We start from the raw sequence: 14404 nt of genomic DNA, 5'->3' as shown, positions 1-14404 counted from the left end.
GACTAATGTCACACGCTTCATGGGCAGAATATCAGAGAAGGTGGGTGGCAATCTTGGGGAAGACTTGGCTTCGGGGAGCAGATGGACAGATGAGAGGAAAGGAGGCAGTGATCATTCCAGGAGGGAGGAGTGGTGAAGGGAGTAGAAAGGGGGGGGGGGGGGGCCAGAGGAGATCAAGACATCAAGTGTGTGACCAGCAGAGTGAGTTGGCCGGAGGGGAGGATAGAGAGTGAGAGTGAATCGCAGAGGAGGAACAGGGAGAATCGAGATGGATGTTGAGATCACCAAGGAGGAGTTGTTGAGTGGTTGAGGCCAGGAGGGGGGGGAGGGGGGAGGAGGAGAGGTCTGCCCACTCAGAGAAGAGGTATTTTGACCAGGGGGCCGGTAGAGAGTAGCAACAGTGAGTGGCTAGGGGGGATGGGGGGACGGAAAGAGAAAGAGAAAACAAGGCATTCGAAAGAAGATTAAGTCTGAGTGGGGATGATGGAGGCAGGAATCCACTCAGGGAAGATCAGGACTACACCGCCTCCACGCCGGTTGGATCTGGGGGCGGAGAGGATCTTGTAGCCACATGCTACACCACCACAAGGGACTTCTTTTTTTAGAACAAATCCAGAGATTTAAGAGCGGGAACAGGATAGTGTCAAAATTCATGACAGAGCTGGCCATGAACCAAGTCTCAGTAAGACAGAGGACATCAAAGTCAAGTTCTTCTAGGTGGTGGCAGGTGTCAGAGGAGTGTTTGACAGCAGAGCGAGAGTTGAGAGTAGCAATATGAAGAAGGTTGCCCGCCTCAAAAACCTTTCAGGGAGGGGTACAAATCATGGGTACGCCCTGCAGAGGTGTGGAGGGAGCTTGAGATGGGGCAGAGGTGGCAGGAAAGGAGGACAGGGTAGCCAAGGGAGGAGAGAAGGGGACAGCTGGAGATGAGAGGAAGTTGATGAGGCGAGGGAACCGTCTAGCAAAGAGGAGATTAGCCTGAGGGCCTTGAACCATGACCGTGCCATTGAGGTAGACATTAATGATGATTCGGGGAGGACTCAGCGGGTGCCACCATTAATGGGAGAGGAGGAGAGAGGACAGAGCACAGAGATCATATGAGGGGTCCATAGATCAGGCGAAAGAACGGAAAAGAGAATGTCAGTGAGAGTTTGCCTAGCAGAGGCACTGGAATAGGTATCACCAATTGGTGAGCCACGGTTCTGCAGGAGATAGACCAGTACGTCGGAATCCCCGTTGTGATAAGTTAGATGCAGCCGATTTGAAGCGCCATTTCGGTGTCTGGAGGCAGCTTTACTCGAACACGGTGACAGGAGAGTTGGATCCCGAGGCAGATGAGTGAACAATAAGGATAACAAAACCCCCGTCAAGAAGAGGGATTGAGTGGTCCGACAAAGTTGTTGGGATCTTCCCTTTTAATAACCGTTGTCTAGTAACTTTGTGGAAATACGACACGGTCAAGAATTGTGTGGCGTAAAAAATATCTGTTTGGCAATATAGGGAAGTGCTCTGAGAGGACTAGAACACTCTTTAATGTTTCTTGCGCAGTTGCTAAAAAAATGTATCCTCCAAGCTTGGAAAAGCCCTACACCTCCGAGCATGAACACCTTTCTACGAGAAAGGACATACGTAAATGAGTATGAGGAACAATATGTACTGACGCAGTCGAGTTTGAGCCGACCGAAGGACATCTGGGGCCCGTTCAGGACATACTTATGTGAACTGCCGTCGTACAATGAAAATTCTATGTGAATATGTATCACCTGTGAAAATGCAAAATGTGCCACTGTATGATATTCTTGTTGTGTTGTTGGAGCGAGTCATATACCTGCCACAACCTTAATAAAAAGATGTTTAAAAAATAAAAGAATTGTGTGGCGTAGTGTTTACTGTATTATTTGAACATCACTTAGAGTGAGGTGTTTAATAAAGTTGAACCAAACATAGAGGAAGTGAGATGGTTTAAGGGTACAGATGGTCCCCCTGATGAAGTTCTGAAGCATTGTGTCGAACTAAATTGTGGAGAACGAAACATGTTGGGCAATTAAGGGTATTGTGAGTTAATGACAATACATGAAAAATATTGTAAATTGATTTGGACCTCACCCCAGGGTACACTGGGGTAGGATTGTACTGAACAGATGGTATACTTTACATGTGGTATTCCTTAGCTAAAGGGAAACCGTGAGCTACTGACCATTGTGTTTCTTGAGGCAGAGTGATGTCCTTTAAATTATTGTACATGATTTAGCTTTGTATAGGCAGGATGTCACAGGGTTGAGCACAACACAGGTTGTTTTATGTATGGTAATTGTTTTTTTATGAGAAATATTGTGAAAGGTTTTTAGGCATTTTTTCAATTTTAAATATATATATATTTTTTTTATAAATAGTAATACGATGAATTGTGATTTATATGAAATAAAATTGTGAATGATATTTTTTTGCAGTGATGGTGTTTTGTGGTGACTTAGTACCTATTTGCTAAAAGTACTAGGTTGATATGACCTGGAGAGTACATGAAGGGATAACAGGTAGACGTGTTTGATTTTTTTGTCAAAGGATTGTCCAGAATTTGTTCTTAAGAGCCTGGTCATCACGTCGTTAAATGGCTCTACGTCTCTGTGTGGTTGTTGTATCACCAATGTGGAGACCTGGGTTGGAAGCCAAGATATCCTTTTTGAGTTTCTTACCATACTTAGTGAGAAAGGAAGGACAGTTAAGAGAGAAGCAGTTAGAGTAGATAGGAGAAACAGATAACGCCATTAGCAAGTAAGGAGAGGTTGGCAGTAGGAGAAGTCACTGGGCTAGCAGGTTACAATTTAGGGCGGAAAATGATGTGAAAAACAACCCAAATTTCAATTACAAATCACACCCAGATTTGATTTTCAAAAACAACCCAAATTTCAATTACAAAAACACATCCAGATTTGACTTTCAAAGGCAATGCTAAGGCAACATAGGTGAAAGATGAGGTATGAGTTAGAGGCAGGTGCTACGATGTGGGCATTTGAAAGCCTACAGGCAGACCAGTTGGAGCAAGCAGAGGGAGGATTAATGAAGGGGAAAAGAAACTAACCCATGGAAAGGGAAGTGAAAGAGTCTTGGTAGTCCAAATTCATGGCCGAGTGAACTGGCAGCACCAGGGAGGGGCGATTGTGGTAGTAGCTTCATGTACCATTCCGGTAACGGACAGGGAGCAAACGGGGGCCTTACAAGTGGGCTTTTGAAGAACAAACCGGCTCCCGCCTCCCGGTCGGCCCCGATGGTAGATTAATGCAGAGGCAGCCAATGGGCAGGGGGCCAGGGAAGGTTATCAACGCTGAAGTTCAAAAAGGCCAGCCATCATGTACGTGGTATGACGGCTGAGTAAATGCAGGCCAAAGTTCTCAAAAAAGCAAAAAGCACACACAGCTCACTGCTCGGAGGAAAACACGTGATTCAGCAGACGTGCTTTCCAAAATTAAAACATGCGCTTCAGCAGACGTGCTTTCCAAAATTAAAACATGCGCCGAGAATGAAAGCGCTATATAAATAAACAAAGATGCAGCTATTGAGAACTTTTTCTTCTTTTAACCTCTTAAGTGCCATTGAGGTTCCCCCCCAGTGCCAATGGGTTTTTTTTAAAATCGCGGTATTCACCGCCCAAACCCGCCAGCATTTCCCCCCTCATTAACCCCTTAAGTGCCACCGACGAGCCGGCTCGTCGGTGGCAACCTGGAGCGGTTTTTACCGACGAGCCGGCTCGTTGCTGGCATTTAAAGGGTTGAAATTAAAAAAAATGAATAAAAATGTCGCTTTCAATGCAGTCAGTATTACAGGGGTGCTTGTGCCAGTAGACAGAGGCAGCAAGGCTTAGCTAGGTGGAATGCAAACGACAATGCAGGAAGAAAGCATTGCATTTAGTTCAACAGCTGATCCAAGATTATTTGGCAAAGTGGAAATCACAGGATCCGCACACGATAGAAAACAGCTGATCCGAGATTGATTCAGCAATGTGGAGATCACAGGGTCACACACGCTGTGCAGGAAAAAACATGTGTTTTTAAATGAAGATACGAGTCTGCAGCTAAGTGTAAAGCCAGCTGATGTAGGAAGGTGCGCGAGGTCGTGTTGTAGGCAGTGAGCCGGAGAAGAGAAGACTATGCACCACGAACAACAAGGCCAATACAAAGCTACTGCAAAGAGCCAACCAATTTTACTGGGTGCAAGAATTAGCTAGAAAGATCACATCTTCAGATGCTTCAAAAATAGGATTAATTACAGCTCAAAGCCGAATACCACCATAACGTAGAGCTCAAATGTGCACCGATAGTGGTCATCAAATGACAAGATGTGTTCTATTGGAGAAGGAGTGTGATGTTGAACAGACATCGTGAATCCTGGTTTTGTCCCAACCACAAAACGTGAGTTATTTTAGGAACATCACTTTAGCTCAGATCCTTAAATCAAATAAATGTCCCAAGAGCTGGACGTTTGCATTAAAGCCGGAAGCTAGAACCAAGAATGGGTCATTTTTCTCACCATTATCCTGGGTCAGCAACCTCCGGGCCTCCAAGTCAAACTCCTCCTTGCTGATCTTCTGCTTAAACCAAAGCTTTAGGTTAGCCCAGTACCTGCACAGCCAAAGAAAAAAATATGAATATATAAACTTGTGCATCGTCAAACATCAAATTCATGTAATCCTCATTTTCATCAGCCCAAAGTAGTCAAAAAAAAACAAAAAAAACAAAAAAAAAAAAGGTACATTAGTAAACCTCTAAACGATAAAGAATGAATGGTCATATTTACTGGACACAAAGCTATAGTTGATTGTGATGCGTTAGGTACATTTGTTGCACGATATGCATTTGTGCCCCATTCTGTAGCAGCAGCAGAAAGAACGCGCAAGGTCACATTGCAGAGAAAGAGGTGTCGGCAGAGATGAAAACGCAGCAGTAAAAACACAGTAACCGATTAATGCACCAACAGGTGTAATGATGTAGGGGCGGCAAAAACAGGTCAAGACAAAATGAGAGGTAGTAGCAAGATTGATGAACTGACCCCCCAAAAAAAGCAAAAGAAACCAAGGGAAAGAAATTAAAAGAAAATGCCAAAAGTGAATCTACATAAAGCAACATAGCCAAGGACCGAGGATTCAACAGAAACAAAAATGTACAAGATAGAGCCGCACAGCAATGAAAGGAGGGGTTTGAGAAGCCATTTTGGGGGTGCATGCAACAGTTTGGAGGAAAAAAGCAAGTTCCGCCATCTTTCAGGCACTCCATTCATCAGACTGGACTAGCTCTCGGTTACGATGAGGAGCTCCAGGTCATGGTAAAGTCCCGACACCCAGAAGCTACTTTAAGCTCCTACTTCATCAATTCCACATTCAACTCCTGCATCGAGCCAACAAACAGTCCACACATCCCAAGCAGACATACGTTTACCAATACTTATGAGGCTACCAAGAACCACCATGATAAACAGCAATAGACTGATTTGTTAGGAAATTATTTTTTCTTCATATTTGCCTACTTCCTTTAGGCCACGCCACTTTTCAAGTCCAGCTAGAGAGCTTAAGTTAGACTAATGCACGCAACGAGAACCTTTGCTCAGTGAAGCGTGTTATAATGTCTCTTGTGTGGAATTCTACCTAGGTAGAATTCCAGCATGCTATGATGTCATGTTGTCACGCTTTGGTTCTACGTTCTGTAAAGGACGGTTAGAGTGGTTCCTGAAGAGCTGAATGTAGGCTCGGCACTGCTGGGCTAGGCTGGTTGCCAATAAAGAAGTTCCACTTACCTTGTGTATTGCTTCCTTATCACACTGGCGACAAGGGCAACCAGCCTCCCAACCCACGCGGCCGATTCCGCCCAGCAGGTGCCTGCGTTTTCTTCCCAGGGGCTGCCCGATCCACAGCTCTCCCCAGGCTTCTCGAAGGAGGAGCTGCCACCTGACGCCATCTGCGTCGAGCAGCGTATTGAGGAAGAGGGAGAAAGAAAAGTTGGTCTGCCTGGTCCACGCTCCCCGGCTGGGGTCGAGCGACCTGCCCTGCCGCAGTGAGCCTTCGGCCTGAGCAAGGTCAGGGCCAACGGACGCCGGCAGGAGAGGCGGGCGTGCTGCTCTGCGCTCCCCACTCGGGGTCGAGCGCAGTATCCCTGCCACTGCAGACACTCTTCGTGTGCCGGAAAGAAGATTGGAGAGAGGTGAGCGGCTTTCCCCTGCGCCGCCGGCAGCGTTTTCTGCGACCGCTCCAGCCCCATCTGTAGCTCGGCGCTGCGCGAGAAGCAGGCGACCCACACGGCGGGCAGAGGGACGACCGCTGACGCTCCCCACAGGCTTCAGCCCCCACCCGGAGCGCAGCTTTGCGCTGTTGTGTTCTGGGACAGCGGGCAAGGGGTGTTACGTTGGTGGGAAAGCACGCGTTCCAGAGGCCTCAGCCCCGGCCTTAGCGAAAGACAGCATTCCGCGGAGATCCCGCAGTGAGGCGGCGCCCTGGGGGGGGGGGGGGGGGGGAGAGGAAGAGCGGAGACAAGACAGCGGAAGAGCGGAGAGCTCTCTCGCCGGGAGTCTCCCCGTCCATCAGGAACGAGGAGAGGATACCTGGGGGCGTTCCCCCTACGCCATCACAAAAGAGTTAACCCTGTGTGCACCAAGTGAAAGATTCTAGTTACTGTCTGCCTAATGCCAGGAATTAACCCTGCGCGCGCCTGGTGAAACTTTCAAACATTCCTCTTTACTGCCACAGCATTTCCATTTGGCATTTTCCCTCTATCTATTGAAAGGCCCCGGTGGAAAGGGGGGGGGGGTGAATTGTAGTTTTGTTGGCGTATTCAGGCATTTCTGTAGGCATCCAAATAATCTTACCACCATGCAGCACAACAATGCACGTCCCCCTCCAGCTTTCCTGGCTAGTCCGGGTGAACCAGCAATTGTGTGGGACTTATGGGTTGACACGTTTAAAGTCTACCTAAGAGCAGCAGGTGGTGGTGCCAAATTTACAGATGATGAAAAAGAAGCCGCATTACTCAATTGTTTGGGAACTGAGGGACTCAGATTGTTCAGGCATCTTCCTGGTCCCAATGTTTACGCCGCCCCCGTTGTCCCCGCGGATGGGAATGAAGGGGGAGATGCCCCACCCGGAGTGATACTGGCTTATGAAACAGCTTTGGGCAAGTTGGAGGCGAGGTTTGGCAAGAGGGCCAATGTGGTACTTGAGAGGTATCACTTCTTCTCGAGAGCTCAAGGTTCCAGTGAAGGGATTGATGCTTTTGTAACTGCTTTACGTACATTAATAGTGACGTGCAAATTCACAGGCACCATTGATGAATACATCCGTGATCAAGTGATGATGCGGACGTGTGATGTGCGTGTCAGGGAGAGGCTATGGATAGAGAAAGACCCGCCCCTGGAAAAAGTCAATGAGATAGCCCGTGCTATTGAAGGAAAAGTGTGAAGGAAGTGGCCGATAAAAGGGAAGCAGTGCATGCCATCATTCCCCGCAAGTCCAAGGAAGTCAAAGGGAAGAACAAAGACAACAGGGCAGTGTCTTCCTCGATGGATGTGTGCAGGAGCTGTGGGTGGCGTGGCCATGCAGCGGGTGCTAAGGGATGTCCTGCTAGCAGTGTGGTTTGTAGAAAATGTAAAGCCAAGGGACAATATGCCCGCATGTGCAGGACTGTTGTCTCCACTAAGGACTCGGTGAACATGCTGGACACCAATGATGATGTGACAATAGCGGGTTACATGGGTTGTTCAGATGGGAGTGAAAGGAGTGTGCCTGAGGTTTCATTACTGAGTGTTGGGAGTTGCAATAAAAGAGCTTGGGCGACCCTCATGGTCAACGGTGATACGCTGGAGATGATGGTGGACACAGGGTCTCCATACACGATTAATCCCCTGAACTGTATGAATACAAGTTTCACATGAGAGTTTCTGATTTATCCTCCCCTGATATAAACCCATATGCCTATGGGCGGCTGCCCATTAAAGTTCTGAGATTAAAATGGGTTGACGTAGAGTTTCAAGGTAGAGTGGCTAGGGGTAAGTTGTATGTGGCCCACAAGGGTGACCCTGTTGTGGGGTGGGAGGAACAAGCTGCCCTGGAGCTGTTGATTAGACCGGGTAAACCTGTTCCGGTCACGAGTGTGACTGAAGGGGGAAATGGTGGTGTTGTGTGCTCTGGGGGGATTACGGCAGAAATTCTAGAGAGTAAATTTCCCTCCGTGTTTTCTTCTAAATTGGGTAAGTTGAAGGGTTTTGCACACAAGATAGTTTTCAAGAAAGGCTCCCTTCCTGTTGTTCACAAGGTCAGAAGGGTCCCCATCATGGCTCGCGATGCCCTAACGGAGGAACATCACAAACTCAAGGACGCTGGGGTCATAGAAGAGGTAGAGTGTTCAGAATGGTTAGCCCCTGTGGTCTTGGCACGAAAGGGTGATGGAGGAATGAGGATGTGTGTAGACCTCAGGGACCTCAATTCATCCAATTGGGTTGACAGACACCCCCTGCCGAATATCAATGAAATGCTTTCTTTAGTGTCTGGAGCTTCATGTTTTTCGACTTTCGATCTCTCGTCAGCCTATCATCAGATAGATTTGCACAAAGAATCCCGCCCACTTACTTCGTTTGTAACCCCTTTTGGCGCGTTCCGTTTTTGCAGGATGCCTTTTGGTTTGGCCTCCGCTGCTGCGGTTTTTCAGAGGATTATGCAAAAACTCTTTGGGGCCATTAAGGGTGTGGAATGTTTCCAGGATGACATCCTTGTTTGGGGTAGATCGCAAGCTGAGCATGATTGCAGGGTCCTTGAGGTCATGGGTGTTTTGAAGGATTGCGGTCTCACAGTCAAACTTAGCAAATGCAAAGTAGGTGTTCCCAGTGTGTCCTATTTGGGACATTCTTTGGATGCTGAAGGTATTCATCCTAAGGCAGAGTTGGTGAAAACATTGAGTGATGCACCGGCCCCGACAAACAAGGACCAGTTGAGATCCTTCATGGGTCTTGCGGAGTATTACAGTAGATTTATTCCCTCGTATGCTGACAAGATTGTTAGTATGAGGTTGTTACTGAGGAAGGGTGTACATTTTGCATAGTCAGATCAGTGTCGGGCGGAATTTGTCAAGTTGAAAGAGGAGATTGAACAACCCCGTCTTTAGGGTCCTTCTCGCCGGCCAGGAAAACATTTCTCACGGTGGACGCGAGCGAGTATGGTATAGGTGCTGTTTTGGAGCAACGGGTGGATGGAGAACTACGACCTATTGCTTTTGCATCCAGAGTGCTCAGGGAGGCTGAAGGCAGGTATGCTGTCATAGAGAGGGAGGTTCTGGCTGCTGTGTGGGCATCCAAATATTTCAGGACTTTTCTGTGGGGAATTGAATACACTTTGCGCACCGACCACAAACCTTGGTGCATGTGCTGACAACTAAAGGTTTGTCTCACGCATCTTCACGGATCATGAGGTGGATGGCAGATATGGCGGAACTTAATTTCAAAGTTGAGTATGTTCCAGGAACTAGGAATGCAGTGGCGGATTGTCTGTCACGCTTTCCGAAGTCTTTTGATGATGTTGAGCTTCAAGAGGTCATGGGGGACCACTGTACCCTGGTGGCCAGTGTAGTTCCCGCGGTGGCAAAGTCTGAGTGGGATGCAGAATGTACAGCTGATTCTGAATTGATGGAGGTGAAGACAGCGCTCACCAATGGAGTTATTGGGCCTGAATTGTCTAAATTCTATGGGCATGTTGGGAGGAATTGTCTGTGGGTCCATGGGGTGTAGCTAGAGGGTTGAGGTTGGTCCCTCCTCGTTCCCTTAGAGGGAAGTTGGTTGATTTGGCCCATGAGGGGCACATAGGGAGGTCCATGACCAAGAGAAGGCTTAGAGAAGACTTTTGGTGGCACCGAATGGATGCTGATGTGGAGGAAGTAGTGAAGGATTGTGCTGCTTGTTCCACCAGTGACAAGAGCAAGGTTCCCGCTCCCCAGCCTGTTTATCCAGTGGAATTACCCCGTGATGTGTGGTCCAAGGTGGCGCTTGACATAATGGGCCCCATTGATTCATTGGGGGGAGACTTCAGGTTTATTGTCGTTATGGCGGACTACACATCTCGATGGGTGGAGGCCACAGCCTTATCCACGGTTACCGCTGAGAAGGTGGTGGAGTTCCTCTCTGCGGTGTTTGACAGGGAGGGTGTGCCTGCTGGTTTAGTTACTGCCAATGGCTCTCAGTTTGTGTCGGAGTACATGCAGAAGTTTTTGGATGAACTGGGGATACGCCATCATAAGGTTGCGCTATACAACCCTCAAGCCAACAGTCTGGTAGAACGCATGAATCGTTTTATCAAGGGGGCCATTCAGTTGGCTCTTGCCAATGGTCTTCCGTGGAGAAGGGTGGTGTCAGAATCGCTTAAGGCTTACATGCTTACCCCTTCCGTTGTTACTGGTCATTCTCCTTTTGAGCTGATGCGAGGGAGGAAACCTGGCTCGAAGTTGAGAGTGCCAGCCCTGGGGGGTGGTGTTCAGACAAGTGGACATGCAGGAGGTTTTGGATAGAGTTCGGAACAAGCAAGAACGGTTTTTGAGTGAGCAAATGGCCCGAAGGAAACCCCTTCCAGTGAAGATTGGTGATTGGGTTCAGATTAGGAATCCTAGGTTTGTGGCCAAGGGTCTCAGCAAATATTTAAATCCACGCAAAGTAATGAAGCGTGGTCGTGGCTATGTAAAACTGGATGATGGATCCACCTGGAGTCTCAGGCGTGTAGTGGTGGTGGACAAAAAGAAAGTGGTTTCTGCGGGAGATGAGTCTAGTGTGCCCGGTAACCAATCAGGAGATGCGGGGTGGGTTGTGATGTCTCCTTAGAAGGCTCAGCGTTCCGGGAGGTGAATGAGGGACTGGTTAACTTGCAGCCCTTGGTCACTGGAACGGCTCTTGATCCCCAGGGTATTGAAGAACATTCCTTTCCCATCTCCGTGTCTGATTCTGAGGTTAGGGATGTTACGGGGGATGAATGTGAAGTGTCCGCTGCTGGGGCGGCTGACTCTATTCCTACACATACTCGGTCTGGCAGAGAAAGGAAGGTTCCCTCCAAGTACAAAGAGTTTGTTTTAGGTGCTGTTGTTCAGTAGCACTCTTAGTTTCGGTTTTCCTTCTTTGCTCTTATCAGCAACCCATGTTATAGTTGAGGTTAACACTTAGTGAATGTCAGTCTGTTTTGTGCGTGTGTGTGTGTGTGTGTGTGTGTGTGTATGTGTATGTGTGTGATTACTAGTGCGAGTGTGAGATAGTGTGGAAGTGTGCGTGTGGATTTTTGATGGATGTTCTCTTGTTCAATAGAGGGGGGAGAAGTATTATAATGTCTCTTGGGTGGAATTCTACCTAGGTAGAATTCCACCATGCTATGATGTCATGTTGTTATGCTTTGGGTCTACGTTCTGTAAAGGACGGTTAGAGTGGTTCCTGAAGAGCTTAATGTAGGCTCGGCACTGCTGGGCTAGGCTGATTGCCAATAAAGAAGTTCCACTTACCTTGTGTATTGCTTCCTTATCACAAAGCACATTACACTTTTCATAAATGTATTGCATTGGCATTCAACGCTTTTTCCCCAGGGGGCAAATTTCAAGTTGCAAGCAAGCCATAAAAAGTGACTCCTCACACCAATTCTACACAAACACACCGCTCACTATTTCCTGATCGTCAAGAGTTAATTGTCGCTGGCCAACTGCTAGTGGCGAGTGCATAATATTTACTGAATATGCCATGTAATGTTTAAAGTGTGTATTGTTGCCTGCAAAGTATTACACCATGCCCAGTGTTGACAGCGACACCATACAAGAATGGTGTGAAGCAGTTCTTGTGCCTCATCCCCCATCTTCACAGGGACCTGCTTTTCCTTGCCAACCCATCGCATTATGTCAGCCACAAGACAACGAGCTTAAACGCAGTGGCTGCTTCGTGCACTGCCACCACCTCAATGCAGTGGTCAAAGGAGTTGCTTCGTGCCCTACTCCAGTAATATCCACTCATACAAGCATTATGGCAGTTGCTTCATGTCCCCCCAGCCATAATTGATTAGCAAAGTCTGCAACGTCTGTCCCCAACTGCTGTACCGCTACTTGAGCTAAGCATAACTGAAGGGCACTTTCTGCAACAATCTGCCTAAACCCTCTCCCCCCTCCAGAACTCAAAGCAGTGCCACCGCTGAGAAAGGTGATCAAATAACTATTGAAATGTTGGGCATGCCCAGCAGCCTGTAATTATATGCATGTTCATGAAAAGAGCTGTGCATATCAGGGCAAAGAAAGTGTTGGCGTTTGTGTATCTGGGAGTCACTGTCCCTATTCTAAGAGGCATTTCCCTAGCTCAACCAAAATAAACGAAGAATCTGTCCGATGTAAAGATGTCCAAAGCAAAACTGTCCTGTGTCTGAAATCCTATCCTTGCCCTCACATTCTAAAAGTAACTCTAAGGTAAGGTGCTAAGAGAAAGAAAGGTGCAGAAATGTTCAAGTTCAAAAGAAATATATAGATATTCCAGCACAAAGTCCCAAATGGATAAGGTTCGCGGTTCCAGCGGATGGCTCACTTCCCCAGGTTTCTGATCAAGGGTTTTTAAGATTGCCAAAAGGTACAAACCTTCCTTGGAGCTTTCTGGTTAGTAACAAAACCTTTGGAATTCACATCAAAGTTGCTTTTGAATACAAACAGGAAAGACACCTGGTGTACTCCCCTGCCAGATTTGTCTCCAGGTTTTTCTCCACTTCAGTTTAGCTTTATTCACAGTCTTGTCTTGGCCTGGCCTGGCCTGGCCTGGCGTAGTCCTCTGCCAGGATTTCTAGAGCTGGTCTGTTTTATATAGTTGCAAAGAACAAGTTACTCTCTTACCTGGTAACATTCTTTCGATGGGATGGTCCGACGAGGTATTCCATATCTATGACAGTAATCACCACAGCTGTGCTAATTCGGAAAATCTTTCGGCGTCTGCGTCCTGCATCGATGACGTCGATACGCCGCCCTCGAGGACCTCTTCCGACGGCCGACGTCACTGGATGTTATAAGTGGGACGCACAACGCCCGTAGCCTCAGTTGTAGTTTTTTTCCCCCGGAACGTATGGCACCAGTCTTCTGCCAGTCTGACCACACATAGCCTTGCGGAAACGTAAGCTGCAATCGCATAAGAAATTCTGTAGCGGGGAAGGCAGGGAGGGAGCGATATGGAATACGTCATCGGACCATCTCATTGAAAGAATGTTACCAGGTAAGAGTAACTTGTTCTTCGAGGGGATTGGGTCCTCCGACGTATTCCATATCTATGACAGACTCCCAGAGCAGTACCAATGCAAGGAGGTGGGAAAAGAATTTAGAATACAGAAATTTAGAATGCCCACGTATGGAATCGAGTGAGTAGTGACGTACAAAAGTATAGACCGAAGCCGAGGTGGCTGCATCACAGATGTTACGAATAGGAACACCCCTCTGTAGGGAAGTAGAGGCAGCCATACTCCTGGTAGAATGGGCCCGCAAGCCGACCGGTGGGTCCTTACCCGCCAAGCGGTAACATTCAGAAATAACCAGAATAATCCAGCGAAGACAGTCTGCTTAGTCACAGTTTGTCCCAAACGCTTTCCAGCGTAACCAATGAAGAGTTGATCGTCCACTCTGACCCGGAACATGCGTGAAATATAAAAGCTTAAAGCTCTCCTAGGATAGAGCCTATGGAGGCTCTCCTCTTCCTTACCAGGATGCGGAGGAGGATAAAATGCCTGGAAGAAAATGAGGATCATCCGGGAACCGAACCTTCGTAACCTCCGCAGCACTTGCAGGATGACGGGCACTGGAGAAAACGCGTACAGCAGTGGGAATGACCACTCCACCACAAAGGCGTCTCCTAAGGCTCCTCTTGGAGGAAATTCCCTCGAGCAGAACCTTTCGCACTTCCGGTTGACACTGGAGGCGAAGAGATCCACTTGAGGGGTCCCCCAAAGGGCGAAGATCTCCAGGAGAATCTCCTGAGCCAACTCCCACTCCTGAGAGATCGTGCTCTGCCTGCTCAGAGCGTCCGCCGTCTAGTTTTCGTCTCCGGCCAGATGAACTGCAGAGATCGAAACTTCCTATTGGATTGCCCAGAACCAGAGCTGCATCGCCTCCGAGCACAGAGGAAGTGACCCTGCCCCACCCTTTTTGTTGAGGTAGTGCATGGCCATTGTGTTGTCCGTCAGGATCAGGACATTCTTTCCTCGCACAGTCGGCAGAAAAGCCTTCAGGGCAAGCCTGACGGCCCTCAGCTCCAATAGATTGATATGGAGTCTGGACTCCGACGGAGACCAACGACCGCGGACTCAACTCGTTGGCATGAGCTCCCCATCCCGTGAGGGAGGCGTCCGTCACGATCGTCACCTCCGGCCAGGGTAGCCAAAATGGAGGCCCCTTCA

The 14404-nt window shown here is 48.1% G+C and overlaps 1 protein-coding gene across 2 annotated transcripts in view; it reads right to left on the bottom strand.

The window, feature by feature from the left end:
• Positions 1 to 14404, bottom strand: part of TADA1 (transcriptional adaptor 1) — a 310842-nt gene that overhangs the window by 268740 nt on the left and 27698 nt on the right. For both annotated transcript variants that reach the window (XM_069641190.1, XM_069641191.1), the window contains exon 2: positions 4525 to 4616. In XM_069641190.1, the coding sequence (XP_069497291.1) occupies positions 4525 to 4616 (92 nt within the window). The remainder of the gene's footprint in view (positions 1 to 4524; positions 4617 to 14404) is intronic.

The sequence above is a fragment of the Ambystoma mexicanum genome, chromosome 1q (assembly GCF_040938575.1).
Source record: "Ambystoma mexicanum isolate Mex_15411 chromosome 1q, UKY_AmexF1_1, whole genome shotgun sequence".
Classification (NCBI taxonomy): Eukaryota; Metazoa; Chordata; class Amphibia; order Caudata; family Ambystomatidae; genus Ambystoma; species Ambystoma mexicanum.
This window is presented reverse-complemented; position numbering and strand designations above follow the sequence as displayed.